The following is an 18,609-nucleotide window of genomic DNA, read 5'->3' on the forward strand; positions in this document are numbered from 1 at the left end:
TGATGAGTATCTTACGGTGATTGGTTAATCTTGGGCAGGTTTCATCTCTAGATGAGAACTCAGGGCGCTGGGCAGCAGGGGTACCAGATGACTAGGCTAGGAAGGTATGGCAGGGCCTCGGTGGTCTCAAACCTCAGAACATTTTCTTCCTGGGGTGGGGGTGGGGCTGAAAATAAAGAGCAGCTCAAATGCGTGGGGATAAGTCAGATCTGTGGCTTTACCAGAGACCAAAGCCCTAGAGGGTAATGCGTTCTTTCAGAGACTCCTTTGCTGCCACTTGCAGAGTACTATCTGGGGTACCTCACTCTTCTGGGCAAGACACTTAACACATCTCTACAGTAGCTCAGTTCAGTATGTTTTAGCTCACCCGTTCCATCATTAATGTGTCTTGGCAAAGGAGATTGAGGCCGGAGGGCTCCGACAACGCAGCCAAAGTCGGCACATGTCTGTGGCTCCTTGGTGCCCTCCCATCAAAGGTGGGCACCTCACTGCCGTCACCCTGGATCCTGGGCTGGGCTCAGTGACTGCTTCTTATGAAGAGTGTGGTGGAAGGGACACTGAGTGGCATCCCCAGCTTGGTCAGGAAGGTGCCCAGCCTCTGCCTGCCTCTCTTGGGATCCAGACACATGCCCTGAGGGAATCCAGACGGTGTGGCGTCTGGCCTGAGCCCCGGAAGGTCCCAGGCAACAGGAGTACAATAGCCGGCCAGGGACTGAAGGGCGTTCTGTGACTCTAGCCCAGCCGTTGGGGTACCAGCTGATGTCCTGTGGGGCAGAGATGAGTTGTCCTGGCAGAGCCCTATGCAAATTGCAGGTCTGTGTGCAGAGTAAGTGTGGAGGCCACGAAGCTTTGAGATGGTTTGTTCTGAAGCAATATATACCAGGATCAATCTGGGATGTGAGCACTGCTCTAATGCCAAACCACTGTGACCATTTTGCTTTCCTGTCTTTTAAGTTGGGCATGGTGTGAAACACCGAGCATATTCAATATGATTGGTAGAGTTCAGGCTTCTTTAGTAAAAAAAATCAGAGTACGGTCAACAGAGTGGTTTAATGGAGGGATGGGGGAGTAAAAGTCATAATCAAGACAGGTGAAGAGATGGAACTGGACAAGTCTCTTGACTGGACAACCATGGCTGAGACCTTCCTCCGCTTAGCTCATCTGTGACAGATGTCAGGTTCATAGCCCACTGCTTTGATCATTAATCAAGGGCTTGCTATGAACCCATGAGGCGCCTGACCCTGAAAAGATGGCAGAGAACCAGACAGCCACGGGGGTGCTGGTGCGGAAGGCACGCACAGGGCCGTGCAGAGTGAGGGGTTGTTGTCCAGGTCTGGGAGGACTGAGGTAGGCCAGCTGGATACTCCTTTGCTGTCTCTTCCCACTTTAGCTAGCCTTGCACATTTGTGTGTCGGGAAGTAGAAGGCCCAGGCACTCCTACACTCACTTGGGGTAAAAGTACAGAATTCTAACTTGAAAAAAAAGTCAGCAACAGATCATTTCTTTTTACAATGTCAGGTTTCACAGCTAAAGTTTATAATAACTATACCATAGTCAATAATAACTATATCATTTATAAACAAAGATCAAATGATAAATATATTTTGGGGGGAATTAACATGGAAAGGTAAAAAACAATCACACCAGCAAATGCAAACACACTGTTCATATGAATGTAATGAATGTGTAAAACGTGTCTCTATTTTTAAAAGGCACACTATATTTTCCTTTAACTTTTCTTTTTCTGAAAGTAAGGAAACAAACGGCAAATTTCATATTACTGTAATGTGACTTTTGAGAACTGACATGTACAACAGTGGCGAACTCCATTGTTTTCACATCTGTAGCTTGAACACATTAAAGTTATGGCATAAAACTTAACACTCATGTGTCCTAACCAGAAACAGTACATCTGTTCCAGGGAATAGAGTTCTTGTGGAAAGCCTAATTTGATTCTTTGGATTTTGGCCAATGTGCATTCTCACCCAGACAACTGACAGAATCCAGACTGGAAAACTCATGCTCGTGTCTACACCTAGGTCCTTCTTGTACCCATCTTCTATCAGCTTTTTTTTTTTTTTTTAAAGATTTTATTTATTTGGGGCGCCTGGGTGGCTCAGTTGGTTAAGTGACTGCCTTCAGCTCAGGTCATGATCCCGGGGTCCTGGGATCGAGCCCCACGTTGGGCTCCCTGCTCTGCGGGGAGCCTGCTTCTCCCTCTCCCCCTCCCCCTGCTTGTGTTCCCTCTCGCTGTGTCTCTGTCAAATAAATAAATAAAAATTTTTTTTAAAGATTTTATTTTTAATAAATATCTTTTTTTTAAAGATTTTATTTTTAATAAAAATCTTTTTTTAAAGATTTTATTTTTAATAAAAATCTTTTTTTTAAAGATTTTATTTTTAATAAAAATCTTTTTTTTTTTAAGATTTTTATTTATTTGACAGAGAGAGACACAGCGAGAGAGGGAACACAAGCAGGGGGAGGGGGAGAGGGAGAAGCAGGCTCCCCGCAGAGCAGGGAGCCCAACATGGGGCTCGATCCCAGGACCCCGGGATCATGACCCGAGCTGAAGGCAGTCGCTTAACCAACTAAGCCACCCAGGCGCCCTCTTCTATCAGCTTCTTGCAGGTCAGATGTAAAGCCCTGATTATCCACTGTGAGTAAAGCTGGAGGAGGGGGAATGAGTTCTGTCCCTCCAGGTTGCAATTTACCCTAATTTGACTGGCGTCAGCTCTGATAACAGAGCACCCAGAAAGGTGATACCTGAGGCTGTTGCCACCCTGTGCCCTTCACCCAGAGCACATGTGCACACACAGGCACACACTCAGGCACACTCATGTACACATGAGCACACATAGGTGTATACACACATTCAAGCACAACCATGGGCAAACCCACCTACACTCAGATACACATACACACACACGTATGGCTGTACACATGCCCTAGCTCTTTATAAGTAGCGCTTTGCCTACGGGTGTACTGTAGTTAAGAAGTGTAATGTGTGAGAGGTACAAGTCAGCCTCAGTCAGAAGGAAATCAAATGAAGAGGCAGGATTTCTGCCAGGGCCTCCTCCTGGTCTCTGGGTCCCTATAGGGAGTTAGGGTAGTCAAGGGCAGTCCATGGCTGGAGGCTTTCTAGAAGAAGCACCAGTCTGCTCTCCTGGGGAGCCTGTGAGAAACCAGTGGGAGCTCAGGCTTGAGCCTGGTAGGGCCCAGTCAAGGCCACCTGAGGAACTGCAGGGCAGGCCCTGCACTTCTGTGCTGTGTGGGACTACAGGGAGCTAGGCACCATCCCAAGCACTGTTGGTTTTTGTTTGTTTAGGTTGTGCGTTTTGGTTCATTTGCTCTGTGTTCTCCTTAAGCAGGAGTTTTCCCCAACACTTTCCCTCAACCTTTTCCATGGAAATATCTTCCCCTGATAACTTAGATCTGCCATTTTTAGCACCTGTTTAAAGAACCCTCCAAGTCATCAGCCTTACCCAGCATCACGCCCTTCTTTCTTCCTCCTCCCCCACCTCAAAGACAGAGGTGAGGTGACAAGGGATCAGCCAACAGGTACCACTGTCTCATCACACATTAAACATATAAACTTCAGGAAGAATAGAAACATACACAGGAGGACCCTGTCACCCTCCCCCCACTCTGTTAGGTGGTCACTTGTGGGGATAACAATGTACCCAACAGAGACCGTGACCGTGAGCCCTGCATTCTTGTTTCTTTAGTGGTAAAATGTGGATCCTGCACCACTGAGATGTTGGAGAGATTAAATAAGGCAATGTGTGAGAAAAGTGGTGAGCATAGTTCTTAGTCCATTACAGTTATTTACTTACATTTTACTTGTAAACAATCAGGGAACAACTAGCTCATAAACCCTCCTACGGCCTGGTCTACACATCAATCCCTACATGTGAAAGAGCCCTTTAGATAAAGGTTTGGTGCTGGGCTGGGGGTGTCACGGAGTTGCTTTAGGGAACTATGCGCAGGCTGGTGGGCTTTATCCCAGGGACGGAGCCGGAAACTCTTTTTAGAGCTCCACAGGCAGTTCCACCCTGAAATCAGGGTTGGAAACCACAGTCAGACCAGTGATCCTCAAGGATCCTATCCATGGATTTATCCACGTACCCAATGAATCCAAACTTTGAAAGCCATGGTTTTTGAGGACTGAGTGCAAATGGCTGCCCTGCCTCCTCATGCTGCCAGCCCTTCCTAAGGGGCAGAAGTCCCTCACAGCTCCAGAGGATGGATAAATTCAGCCTTGTATTCAGACTGCAATCAGAGGTGGAATTTAACCATGGGACCCCATCAGAAAGTTCTGTAGATTATCAGCCCCCTTTTCACCACAACCTCCCCAGCTGGCCCAAGTCTGCTACTTGGATGTGGACCCTAATACTGGCCATGGATAACTTTTGTGACGTGGGGGCTGTGCCCTGGCATCACCCCAGTGGGGTCAGTTCTCAGTGCTCTTCTCTAGGGTTCAGTTCAGCAGTTCCTGAAGCCACTTGTGGTGCTTTTAATTGGTTTTGACAAGACAGAGGTGACGTCTCAAGGACAGAGCTCTCTTGTTTATGAGGGCCAAATTTCACAAGGAAGAAACTGTCTCTAGACCGTAAGTTATATATATTTAGGTGGTGGTTTTCTTGGAGGAGCACACCACTTTACTAAGCCTCACACCATAGTAACTCTCAGGGAAGGCAAAAGAGTTCTGAGAAATAATGGTCAAGTTTCCAGTTACTCAGACTCTGGAATACCTAGCAATTAAAAAACACAAAATGTGTGTCTCAGATATTTCTGTTCTATTAACATGAATCATGGCAGTAGTACTTGAAATGTTGCTGGTCTAACTATAATCAAAGCCAGGGGGGCATATTCATGTATCTACTACAAGATTGGTTAGGAAATCACCTCGATTCCAAAAAGAAAAGGATCTCATGAACAGACACAGGTATTTGTCAGGGAGTAAGACTTATTATTGACTATGGTATAGTTATTAACCACAGTAAGAGTTATCCTTGTCTTGGTATAGTCTAAACACTTAGCATGCACCCAATGATATTGTGGCACTTTGTTGTAATTGAAAGTACATGGGACAGGGATCTTCACCTGGAGATGATCCACTAACTTGGGGCTTAAGAACACAGGGGTGCACACCTGGGCTGCATGTTCCTGGACTTACCCCATCCTCGCAGGCGGCAAACCTCAGGAGTGAAGAAATACTGGCCTGGGACAGCTGCAATAACAGTGGGGCGGGCTGATTAAACTCCCAGGACTGGGGCAAGAGCTCACGCCCACGCGTAGGGGGGTAATGTTCGATCCCTTCGTTTCTTTAGCAGCTTCCACCTCAGAGCCTTATGTCAAATGTGAGTGTAAGCCCTGGATGTGGAAAGACTGTTCTCCTGAGGGGTGTCCTTCCCATCCCCTCCCCAGGGCAGGAACAACAGATGCTGGCCGCTTGGCTACTGCGGCAGAGCAGTTCCATGAGGTGGAGTAGGATGCACATGAGCTCCTGCACCGCTCCTACCTTGACCCTCACTGTGCACTGGGGTCGAGACGGACAGTCCAGGAACACCTGCAGGTGCCTTCTGAGGAGAGGAGAGGTGACCACACGGGAGCAGTCCCCACAGGAAAAGGTGCCTCTGTTGTTTGGAAACACACAGGGAAGAGAACACTTGAAAAGGCACAAGTCAAAAGAGTCTAGCAGTAGACAGACATTTTTTTCTGAACCTAAGTGTTTGCTGATATAGAAAAGGGGGATTTACTCTCAGAAACCAAGTTCCTGAAATAGGCCAGAAGAAGCTCAGCCTGTTCTGAGGGATCAGCGTCAGCTTCCGGCTAACTGCTGCATGGGCAATTGACGCCCCAGGGGATGGAAGGGACACTCAGGCAGGGAAGCCTCATTCAAGCTGGGCATAGAGGATGACAGCAAACATCCCATGAAGCAAACTGGAGGCCCTCTGCTCAGCAAGGGGAAGTCAGGGCTTCCCATCTGCCTGAACAGGAAAACCTACTTCTAATTACCAGTAGCTATGCTCCTTATTGCTACCAAGTAAACCTGTGATACATACTCTTCTTGTCTCTAGAATGATCCAGTGATGACTTGTTTATACATAAGACCACCAACCCAGGAGGCATCAAGAAAACACCTGTGCTTTGGTTATTAAGAAGCAGAAGAGTAATGAGCATGTCCCTTTCTGTCAGGTAACAAAGTCACCTTGGGAGCCTGGGGAACTGGCTCAGAATGACACTGATACCCAGCCCCAGCTCCCTGAGCCCCAGGGAGGATATGCAGTAACTCTGGTCAGGGAAGGAATGGATGTCTGATTATATAGCTGTTCACTGGTCCCTGGAAAAGTCTGCACCCCTGCAAAAGACAAGCTGTACAGTTACCAAGTTTGTCTCATTTATTCAGGTTTGCCCTGAGTTTTTCTTTTCTCTCCTAACTGATAATAAAGGACCTGAGTACAAAACCTGGCTCTTTTCTCTTTTAAGATGGGAGGAAATGAAAGGACCAGCAAAAATCCCTGTTACAAAGAAGTAAACACACCTAGTGCCATGGCCTCCAAGCGGCAGCACGGGAACTTGGTTTCCCAGTGGCGGCCCTGCCCTAGCAGGGGAAGCTGGCCCGAGGCAGTGCGGCCGTGGGGACCCTTGGACTGGCTGCGGCTGCCCCAGGGTCTTTCAGCCCAGCTCCTGCACCCTCACCTGTCTCCTGGGCTCTGTTCCAATCTCTCGTTGCCACACAGGTCACAAGTGGGCCAGGAGAAAGCAGTGCTCTCGTCTACACCAACCACAGTGCCTAGGCCCAAGAGAAAGCAAAAGCTGGAGTCCAGAGGCAGTGTCTTCCCTCCCAACTTCTCTTTGCCCCTCAAGACATAGATGGCAATGTGAGATTCCTCAGACTTTTTTTTCTCACTTCTGAGTTTATATAAATGTTCCCAAGCTTTTTATAATTTCCATGTACTGCACAAACAAAATTACAACAATAAAAAGTAAGTTTTAAAAGTTGCCCGCATTACTACCCAACCAAGTATTTCCATTGTGCCTCATCTTTTGTCTTTTTTTCCAGATGCACATGTACTGAAATCATTATAAGTAAGCCGTCAGGGCAATGTCTCATTCTACTTTGTAGGTTGCTGTAGAGCTGTTGTAAGGACTGTCTTATCAATATTCCATTTAGGTGATGTGTCACAGTTCCCTCCATACTGGACATGTAAGTCTGAGGCAGTGGACAACTTTCCACATAAGGCCTTTCCTGTAGTGAGATACCTTCCTTAGGATAGATTCCTGGAAGCAGAATCACTCTATCAAGAATATGAGTATTGGAGATGCAGAAACACCCTTTCAGAAGGTGTTTCCCACAAGGACTTTCTTTTTTTTTTTTTTTTTTAAAGATTTTATTTATTTATTTGAGAGAGAGAGAGCACATGAAAGGGGATAGGGTCAGAGGACGAAGCAGACTCCCTGCCGAGCAGGGAGCCCGATGCGGGACTCGATCCAGGGACTCCAGGATCATGACCTGAGCCGAAGGCAGTCACTTAACCAACTGAGCCACCCAGGCGCCCCCACAAGGACTTTCTGATTCACACTTTCACCATCCATTTACAGAGTGCTAGCTTCACTGAGCTGCATGCTAGTATCACCTCAGTATTTGCCTCCTTAATAGGTGTAATGGAATTCCTTATCTCAGTTTCCACTTCTTTAATAAGGAAAGAGAAATATTCTTTTTTTTTTTTTTTTTTTTTAAAGATTTTATTTATTGGGCGCCTGGGTGGCTCAGTCGTTAAGCGTCTGCCTTCGGCTTGGGTCATGATCCCAGGGTCCTGGGATCGAGTCCCACATCGGGCTTCCTGCTTGGCGGGAGGCCTGCTTCTCCCTCTCCTGCGCCCCCTGCTTGTGTTCCTGCTCTCGCTATCTCTCTCGCTGTCAAATAAATAAATAAAATCTTAAAAAAAAAAGATTTTATTTATTTATTTGACAGAGAGATAGAGAGAGAGAACAAGTACGCAGAGAGGCAGGCAGAGGGAGAGGGAGAAGCAGGCTCCCCGCTGAGCAGGGAGCCCAATGCGGGGCTCGATCCCAGGACCCTGGGATCATGACCCGAGCCGAAGGCAGACGCTTAACGACTGAGCCACCCAGGCGCCCCAAGGAAAGAGAAATATTCTTATTGCTTTGTTCACATCTCCTCTTACGTGATTTCTCTGGTTTCCTTATTTCTTTTTTAATTCAACATTTGTGACTTATTTATTCAACAAACAAATATGTATACAATGCTACTTAGTGTGGGATATATGTGTAGCATAAAAAATGTAATGATGAATGCTACAGTCCCTACTCTTGTGAACTCCATAGTCTGGCCAAGATGAACAAATAATGAGAAAAACATCATGAATATGGGAGAAAATATTCACAAAAAAACACATCTGGTAATGGACTGTTACCCAAAATATACAAAGAACTCTTAAAACTCAACAACACAAACAACCCAATTAAAAGATGGGCCTAAGAACTTCATAGATGCCTCACCAAAGATGATATACAGCGTATGAAAGATGTCAAACATCATGTGATTAGGGAAATGCAAATTAAAACAAGGAGAACACCAAAAAAATCCAAACGATGCAATTAAAAATGGGCAGAGGACCTGAATAGACATTTTCCCAAAGAAGACATTTGGCTGGCCAACAGACACATGAAAAGATGCTCAACATCACTCATCATCAAGGAAATACAAATCACAATCACAGTGAGATATCACCTCACCTGTTAAGATGGCTAAAATCAAAAAGATGAGAAAAAACAAGTGTTGGTGAGGATGTGGAAAAAAGGAACCCTAGTGCACTGTTTGTGGGCATGCAAACCGAGGCACCCACTCTGGAAAAGCGTATGGAGGTTCCTCAGAAAATTAAAAATAAATGCCATATAATCCAGTAATTCCCTTACTAGGTATTTACCCAAAGAAAACAAAAACACTAATTTGAAAAGATATATCCATCCTGATGTTTATAGCAACATTATTTACAATAGCTAAATTATGAAAGCAGCCCAAGTGTCCATTCATGGATGAATGGATAAAAAAGATATGGTGTGTGTGTGTGTGTATATATATATATATAACAATGGAATATTATTCAGCCATAAAAAGGAATGAGATCTTGCCATTTGCAACAAAATGGATGGACCTACAGGGTATTATGCTAAGTGAAATACGTTAGAGAAAGACAAATATTATATGATTTCACTCCTATGTGGAATCTAAAAAACAAAACAAATAAACAAAAAGCAGAATCAAACCCATAAATACAGAGAACAAAGTGGTAGTTGTCAGAGGAGGGAGGAGTGGGGGGGATATAGGCTTCCAGTTACGGAATGAATGTAATGAGGATGAAAGCTACAACATAGGGAATATAGTCAATGAACCTGTGGAGCTGTATGTTGACAGATGGTAGCTACATTTGCAGTGAGCATAGCATAACGAATAAAGTTGTCAAGTCATTATGTTGTACACCTGAAACTCATGTAACATTGTATAGCTACTTTGGAAGACATTTTGGCAGTTTCTTATAAAACTAAACATAGTCATACCATATGATCTAGCAATTGCACTTGGTGGTATTTATCCAAAGGAGCTGAAAACTTACATCCACACAAACACCTGTATAAAGATGTTTACAGCAGCTTTATTCTTTTTTTTTTTTTTTTAAAGATTTTATTTATTTATCTGACAGAGAGAGACACAGTAAGAGAGGGAACACAAGCAGGGGGAGTGGCAGAGGGAGAAGCAGGCTTCCTGTGGAGCAGGGAGCCCGATGTGGGGCTTGATCCCAGGACCTCAGACACTTAACGACTGAGCCACCCAGGTGCCCCTATAGCAGCTTTATTCTTAATTGCCAGAACTTAGAAGCAACCATGCTGTCCTTTAGTAGGTGACTGGATGAAATTGGTACCTCCAGACAATGGAATATTATTCAGCACTAAGAAGAAATGAGCTATCAAACCATGAAAAGACATGGAAAGAACTTAATGCACATTGCTTAGTGAAAGAAAACAGTTTGAAAAGGCTATATACTACATGATTCCAACTATACAACATTCTGGAAAAAGCAAAACTATACAGTCAGAAAAAAAGAAAAAACTACACAGACAGTAAAAAGATCAGTGGTTGCCAGGTGTTAAGGGGGAGGGAGGGATGAATAGGTGGAGCAGAGGAATTTTAGGTCAGTGACACCATTCTGTATGATACCATGGATACATGTCATACATTGTCTAACCCCATAGAATGTACAACACCAAGAGTGAACTCTAATGTAAACTCTGGACTTTGGGTGATTATGATGTGACAATGTAGGCTCATCAACTATAACAAATGTACCACCCTGGTGGGGGATGTTGATAGTGGGGGATGCAGTGCATGTGTAGGGTATGGGGAATCTCTTTGCTGTAAACTTAAAACTGTTCTAAAAATAGTCTATTAAAAATTACCATGAAATAAATGCTAAACTGAGAAATGGAAAAGGCCCCTGGAGGTAGAGAAGAGAGGCCCTCTATGCTAGCTTGAGGTCAGGGAATGTTTCCCAAAAGAAGAGACTTGAGGTGGGGCTGCAGGTGGGGTGGAGGGCACAGGCTGACCCTGCACCCTGAAGCAGGGCTGGAGGCCAAAGGGGCATGAAGGAAAGGCAGGTGACATGGCTGTGAGGTTGGGAGACCCAAGTCATCCAGGGTCTTGCTGGGGATTTTAGACCTGGAAGGCATTAGAAGCCAGTGAGGAATTTTAAACAGGAGATTGAGATGGTCTACTTTCTTGAAATGTGAAGCATTATAGATATCATCTAGATATGCTGGCAAATCACAGACCATTCCTGTTGAAAAGTGGTGAAATTAGACATTTGAAAACAAGTAAGATGTGACCTAAGTTTCCAGAAAAATAGAAGACTCATCCCTCCCACTCCTGGAACAAAAAATTTCATTCCCTATTAGAATAAGCATAAAGAGAAAATTTATCTGTAGAGGATAAAACAATTGTTACAACTAAGTAGGCTTGATTTACTAAAACGCATTCATGCAATGCCCACTTGAATGACTTTTTAAAAATGAAAATAATAGATCTTGATTGTCCCAGCTAATTTCATTGTCCTTGCAAATCTAATCAAGATTGAATCAAAGGGATGAAAAGTAAAGTCAATAATGGCTTATAATACAGCCGGAAAGCAGTGTTGACCAATTCACAACAGGCAGAGGCGTAAGTAGGGTCAAGCAGGATGAGCGGCTCCCATTCCACGGGTGGGTGTGCCCAGCAGTACTTAGTGTCTGCTACATGCACTAATAAAAAGAAGACTGCTACCAACTGAAGTTCCTTTTTATCCTAGGATATCTTTGGGTGTTAACTTCATTTACATTTAGATGGGATTAAGCAATTTCCTTCCAGTAGGGAGCTGAAGGGACACAGCTGAAGAAATCTATTTTATCTAGGGTCTACACACCACTGGAAATGCCTTCTGGTAACTCTAAATAAATTCCAAGGGATTACTGGGAAGTGTACTATTAAACTGTTAGTATCTAGAACATTCATTTATATGAACATCAGAAGGAAAAAAAAATTTTGTTAGAGTTTGATGGTTTTGACACCACACTCATCATTTGGCTGCAGTCTGCTATTGAAAGCTTTTACTTTCCTTATTTACAGAAATCTCTTGTAATTAGGCTTGGGAAAGGTATATCACATATTTATTAAAACATCTTTTTAAAAAGGTTTTTTCAAAGGCTCCTTCCTGGGAACTGCAGTCGCTCCTTTCTAGTAGGGCACATAGCATCTACATGCTCTGGTATTTTCTTCAGTGACTTTTAACTCTCCGCCACACCCTCCTCTCCAAACTTTTTTTCTGACGGAAATTAGTTGGGGCTCAGAAGTGTTTCCTTCTAGTTAGAGGCCAAAGCCTGGTTTGAAGACAGGACTTGGCCACGCCTTCCCAAGGAGACAGTACAAATGTGCACTTGCTGAGTTCATGCCCACGGTGGTGAGCAAGACCACCACCCACTAGTAAGGGGTGTATAAATAAGTGGCGAGCAATGCAAAGATAGAAAAGTCAATGCTGCAAAACTTTGTCATCCTAAAAAAATAAACTGGGAGGAAGTCTTTGCATGGTCTGGATGCTGATGTTCGGGAAATGAGATGAGAAGTCCTGAACACCCAGGGAAGCAGTGAGCACTATCCCCTCACAGAGGCTCCATTTCCTAGAAGCACTTACGCAGATGGACAGATGTTATTTCTCAGTGTGCAACTGACTCACAGGGCTGTACTCTGAGTTTGTTCAAGCCCTGCCTAGGGAAAATGCTCAATGTTCTACAAGGTCCACACCATTGTTGGAGACCCCGATCCCCAGCTGATTTAGCTGCTACAGAGAGCTATCCAACTCTCAGCACTGACTTCCTACAGATGATGAAAGAGCCTGCTTAGGGCTATCCTTGGACAAGCCATCACTGGACTTTCTGGTACAGGGATGGGCAGAGTAGGGAAGGGTGAGTTGCTGAGAAGGGGGTATCTACTACTGTTACTTCACAAAGTAGAGAGGACTCTAGCCTTGCATGGCTTTGATGGAGTGGGATCTGGGTGAGCCCACAGCTGGCTGGAGAGCAGGGCAGGGAGCCTCTGTGCCTTTCTGTCTGTCCGTGGGATCTGGTCAGTGCCCGTGTTCCTGCATGGGAGGCTGGGCCAATCTTTGTTATTTTGCAGCTGGGTTTTGTTTTCTCTTAATCCTTAGTTGACTGGTTCTTATCAGAGGATCTGGCAGCACTGTGATAGCAGTGTTTACATATCCACCTGACCCACCCAGAGGCCTTCAGGACAGCTTCAGAGAGAGACCCACAGGGAACTCTACATTGAAATGGTGACGTGTGAAGGAAAATAATATAGGTCAGAAACTGGATCTACATAAACTAAAGGAAGAGCATTAGAGAAGGAATAAATGAAGGTAAAAGAAAATCTTTTACATTTGTTATTCTAAATTTATCTAAAATATAATAGTTTATTTAAGTAATAATAACAACAATGCATTCAGTGACTATACCTTATGGGTAAGTGAAGTGAATGTCAGCAATGTTCTAAGGAATGGAAGGGAGGAACTGAGAATATCCTTATAAGATACCTGTACTACCCTGGAAGCAGGATAGTGTTATTTGAAAGTGGACTTGATTGGTTGTAAGTGCATCTAGGGCAACCACTAAAGAATGTTAAAAAAAAAAAAAGTGTTAATATGCTGAGAGAGAGGAGAAAATAGAATCATCAAATGCTCAATTAAAATGAGAAAAGGCAGAAAAGGGGTGGGAGATGAAAAAAGAAACAAGAGCAATGAACAGAAAACAATTATAAATATGATAGATATTAATCCAATTATATATGAGTATTGACTTTAAATGTGAGTGGTCTAAAAACACAAATTAAAAGAGACTATCAGAGTGGACAAAAAACAAGAGCTAACTCTATGTTGTCTACAAGAAACCCATTTCAACTATAAAGACACATAAAGATTAAAAGTAAAGTTATAGAAAAAGATATACCCTGCTAACACTAATAAGAGTTAAAATAGTTAAAATTAATTTCAAGCAGAGCAGACTTCAGATCAAGGAAAATTATCAGAGATAGAGAAGAGCATTAAATAATGATAAAGGGGTCAATTTGCCAAGAAGATATAACAATCCTTAATGTGTATGTGCCTAACAACAGACTGTGAAAATATGTGAAGCAAAATGATAGAACTTCAAGGAGAGATAAACAAACCCACCATTATATTTTATTTATTATTCTTTGAGACATCAATACCCTTCTATAAATGACTGACAGATCCAAAGGCAAAAAATCATAAAGACATAGTTGAACTGAACAGCACCATCAATCAGTTGGATCTAATTGACATTTATAGAATATGCCATCCAATGACAGTAGAATAAACATTTTTCTCAAGCTCACATGGAACATCCATCAAGACAGACCACAAAGTGGGGCATAAAACACATTTAAAATTATAGAAATCATATAGAAATCATATTAAGTATGCTCTTAGACAATAATGAAATTAAACACAAGTCAATAACAGAAAGATAGCTGAAAAACTCCCAACTAATTGGAGATTAAATAATATACATCTAAGTAACACATGGGTCAAAGAATAAATCTCAAGAGAAATTTTAAAATATTTTGAACTAAATGAAAATAAAAACACATCAAAACTACAAAAGCAGTGCTTAGAGAGAAATTTATAGCACTGTATGCGTATACTAGAAGATATCTAAGATCAATAATCTAAGTTTTCATCTTAGGAAAAAAAGAAAAAGAGAAGCAAATTAAAACCAAAGCAAGAAGAATATAAGCAATAACAAAAATTAGAGCAGAAATCAATAAAATTAAAAACAAGAATTCAATAGAGGAATTCAAGAAACCCAAAAGTTGATTCCTTCAAAAGATCAATAAAAATTGATAAACTTCAAGCTAGGCTAATCAAGAATAAAAAATTATTTCTATCAGAAATGAAAGAGGGGCCATAATTACTGATCCCATGGAAATTAAAAGAATAATAAGATAGTGTTATGAACAACTCTATGCCCCTAAATTTGCTAAATTATGTGAAATGGACCAATTCCTTGAAATACACAATCTACCAAAACTCACACAAGAACTAGATGATCTGAATAGGCTTACATCTATTAAAGAAATGGAATCAATAATTCATAATCTTCTAAAACAGAAAGAACCAGGCCCAGAAGGTTCACTGGCAAATTCTACCAAACATTTAAGGAAGAAATGATACCAATCCTCTAAAATCTCTTCAGAAAAATATAAGCATAAGGAATACTTCTTAAACTCATTCTATGAGGACAGCATTAACCTAATACAAAACCAGATAAAGACATTACATGAAAAGAAAACTACAGAATAACATCTCTCATGAACATAGATGCAAAGTCCTTAACAAAATATTAGCAAATCTAATCCAGTATATATATTAAAAAAAAGTACCATGACCAAATGTGGAATTTATTCCAGGTATACAAGGCTGGTTCAATATTTTTTTTTAAAAATCACTTAATGTAATCTATCATATTAATGGACTAAAGAAAAAAACTCATATGATCATATCAATAGATGTGGAAAAATAATTTGATAAAATCCAACATCCAATCATGATAAAAACTCTCAGCAATCTAGGAACAGAGAAGAGCTTCCTCAATTTGGTAAAGAACATGTACAAAAACCCACAGGTGGAATACACCAATAAAGTAGCCTTGTGTAGGAAAGAGTGAGTTAAACCTAAATGATTAATATGAGGGTCCCAGGACAATAGCTGAGAGTAGAGCAACTAGTCAAGATTGGTTCAGAGGGACAGAAAGCTCTAGGAGGAAATTACAAAGGAAAACTCCAATGATTTGTCACCATTTTTGAAGATGTGGAAAAAAAAAAGGATGTAGTGCAGGCAATGCAAGGAAAATAAAAGTCAATATAAATTCATGAGAAATCACACAAGAAAGGAAATAGAAGTGCATTATACTAGTTTCCTGTTCAGTGAAAATATTTATATAATCACAATAATAAAAATGCCACTTACTTATTTTCATCTTTGAAAATCAATCTGTTAAAAAAAAAGAAAAAATCTGTAGACAAAGTGTTCAGGTTTAATTATGGTTATAGAAAAGAATATCATCAATCTTGACAATATAAAGTACAGAAACAACTGTAGAAAGGTTGAAAGAAAGAGTAGAGTAAAAGAAGGGCTGAAGGGGGCGCCTGGGTGGCTCAGTCGTTACGCGTCTGCCTTCGGCTCAGGTCATGGTCCCAGGGTCCTGGGATAGAGCCCCGCATTGGGCTCCCTGCTCCATGGGAAGCCTACTTCTCCCTCTCCCGCTCCCCCTGCTTGTGTTCCCTCTCTCGCTGTGTCTCTCTGTCATATAAATAAATAAAATCTAAAAAAAAAAAAAAAAAAAGAAGGGCTGAAGAACTAACACTTTTGCTTTCAAAATATGGAATGAAGAGATACTGTCTTTAGCAGAAAGAATGACAAACAAATAAACAAAACCCCTACAGCCGACATCATACTTAATGGTGAGAAAGTAGATGCTTTCCCCTTAAGATCAGGAATAGAGCAAGGAAATCCCCTTGCGCTGTTTCTGTTCACTTTATAATGGAAGTACTAGCTAATACAATAAGACACAAAAAGGAAATAAAAGGTATACAAATTAGGAAGAAAGAAAAAAACATCTTGTTCACAGATGACATCGTTTTCTATGTAGAATATCCAAGGAGTCAACCAAAAACCAAATATGATTGTAGCAAGGTTGTAGGATACAAGATTAAAATACAAAAATCAACTGCTTTCCTATATGTTCTCAATGAACAAATGGAATTTGAAATTAAAAACACAACACCAGGGAAGCTGATCCATCCCAACCACCGCCTCATGGCCGCTTATGTGCAGCCCACACCTGCTCCCGCACAGCGCTGCATCGCAGACTACGAGGCTGCCTCAGCTGGGCCAGCTGTTGCTGCTCAACAGTCCGGAACCTTACCACCAGGCAGCTAGCCCTCCCCAGCCCCGGGAAGGGAGGCACTGGATGGACCCTCAGACTGAAGGAGCCAGTGGACCTTGGGCTGGATGCAGCCTGTATATAGAGCGAGGGGTTATCTGAGAGCTAGGTACTATTGCTCCTTTTCCTGGAGCCAATAAACCCGCTTTTACTCAAAAAACAAACAAAAAAACAAAAAAACCCACAAAAAACCCAAAAACACAACACCATTGGGGCGCCTGAGTGGCACAGTCGGTTAATTGTCCAAATCTTGGTTTTGGCTCAGAATCCTGAGATTGAGCCCCACATAGGGCTCTGTGCTCAGCATGGAGTGTGCTTGAGATTCTCTCCCTCTCCTTCTGCCCCTCTTGCTCATGCTCTCTCTCTCTAAAATAAATAATAATTAAAAAAAAAACAAACCCCAACACACCATCATTTACATCAACATTAAAATAAGTAAAATACTTAGGTGCAAATGTAACAAAGTATGCACAAGATCTATATGAAGAAAACTTCTTAAAAACTCTGCTGAAAGAAGTCAAATCTAAATAGAGAGATATCCATGTTCAGGGATAGAAAGACTCAATAGGGTTAAGATATAAATTTTTCCTAAATTCATCTACAGATTCAACACAATCCCAATCAAAATCCCACCAAGTTATTTTATGGATATAAACAAACTAATTTTAAAGTTTATATGGAAAGAGAAAAGAACGCCTAGAATAGTCAAGACAATATTGAAGAACAAAGTTGGAGGACTAACACTACCCAGATTATTCATAATATCAAAAACAGACATCAACTGATGAATGGATAAACAAAACTTGGTATATTCATATAATGGACTATTATGTTATAAAAAGGAACAAAGTGCTGATAAATATTACAACCTGGTTGAATCTTGAAAATGTTCTGCTATATGAAAGCAACCAGAAACAAAAATAACACATATGATTCTATCAAATGAATTGTCCAGAAGAAGCAAATCCACTGAGACAGAAAGTAGATTAGTGGTTGCCACAGGCTGGACAGAGTGGGCAGTGACTGCTAATGGACATGAAGTTTCTTTTTGGGGTGATAAAAATATTCTGGAAATAGTGGGGATACTTGCACAACTGCATGAATACACTAAAAAACACGGAGTTGTTTTATAAGGGTGATTTTCATGGTATGCGAATTACATCTCAATTAAGCTGTTATTAAAAAATAGAATGCGGGACACCTGGGTGGCTCAGTCATTAAGCATCTGCCTTCGGCTCGGGTCATGATCCTGGGGTCCTGGGATCAAGCCCTGCATCAGGCTCCCTGCTCAGCGGGAAGCCTGCTTCTCCCTCTCCCACTCCCCATGCTTGTGTTCCCTCTCTCGCTGTGTCTCTCTGTCAAATAAATAAATAAAATCTTTAAAAAAAAATAGAATGCAACTTCATTTTCAAAGCCACTGAGTTGGCAAAAGACAAAATATAAAATAGGAGATAGTGGAACAACATTGTCAATGTACTAAATGCCACTGAATTGCTCACTTAAAATTTTTTTTTTACTTAATTATGTGTTATATTACTTTCAGCTGTACAATATAATGATTCAACAATTTTTTTAAAAAGATTTTATTTATGCATTCAACAGAGAGACAGTGAGAGAGAGAAAGAGATCACAAGTAGGCAGACAGGCAGGCAGAGGGAGAGGGATAAGCAGGCTCCCTGCTAAGCAGGGAGCCTGATGCGGGACTCGATCCCAGGACGCTGGGATCCTGACCTGAACCAAAGGCAGACGCTTAACTGACTGAGCCACCCAGGTGCCCCGATTCAACAATTCTATATGTTGGGGCACCAGTGCCTTTAGTTTTGTACACATATGAGTCTCAAGCAGACTCAGTCGTTAAGTGTCTGCCTTTGGCTCAGGTCATGATTTCAGGGTCCTGGGATTGAGCCCCGCATTGGGTTCCCTGCTCAGTGAGGAGTCTGCTTCTCCCTCTCCCTCTGCTCCTCCCTGTGCTTGTGCTCTCTCACTCTCTTTCAAATAAATAAAAATCTTTTAAAAACATAACAAAACAAAAACAATTCT

General features: G+C 42.0%; 1 protein-coding gene across 8 annotated transcripts in view; it reads right to left on the bottom strand.

Annotated features, from left to right (window-relative positions):
• SPIDR (scaffold protein involved in DNA repair) overlaps positions 1–18,609 on the bottom strand; it is a 571,046-nt gene that overhangs the window by 9,466 nt on the left and 542,971 nt on the right. For 6 of the 8 annotated variants that reach the window (XM_064588367.1, XM_064588365.1, XM_064588364.1 and 3 more), the window contains 3 exons: positions 6,703–6,796; positions 5,522–5,636; positions 5,177–5,230 (listed from right to left, as the gene is read on the bottom strand). The exons of 1 other annotated variant lie outside the window; for it this stretch is intronic. In XM_064588367.1, coding sequence (XP_064444437.1) covers positions 5,177–5,230; positions 5,522–5,636; positions 6,703–6,796 — 263 coding nt within the window. The remainder of the gene's footprint in view (positions 1–5,176; positions 5,231–5,521; positions 5,637–6,702; positions 6,797–18,609) is intronic. One more of the 8 variants, XM_064588366.1, reaches the window with a different exon arrangement.

This window comes from Mirounga angustirostris, unplaced genomic scaffold (genome assembly GCF_029215605.1).
Source record: "Mirounga angustirostris isolate CCGP_5_RB_7025 unplaced genomic scaffold, mMirAng1.0.hap1 SCAF_4, whole genome shotgun sequence".
In the NCBI taxonomy this organism is placed as follows: domain Eukaryota; kingdom Metazoa; phylum Chordata; class Mammalia; order Carnivora; family Phocidae; genus Mirounga; species Mirounga angustirostris.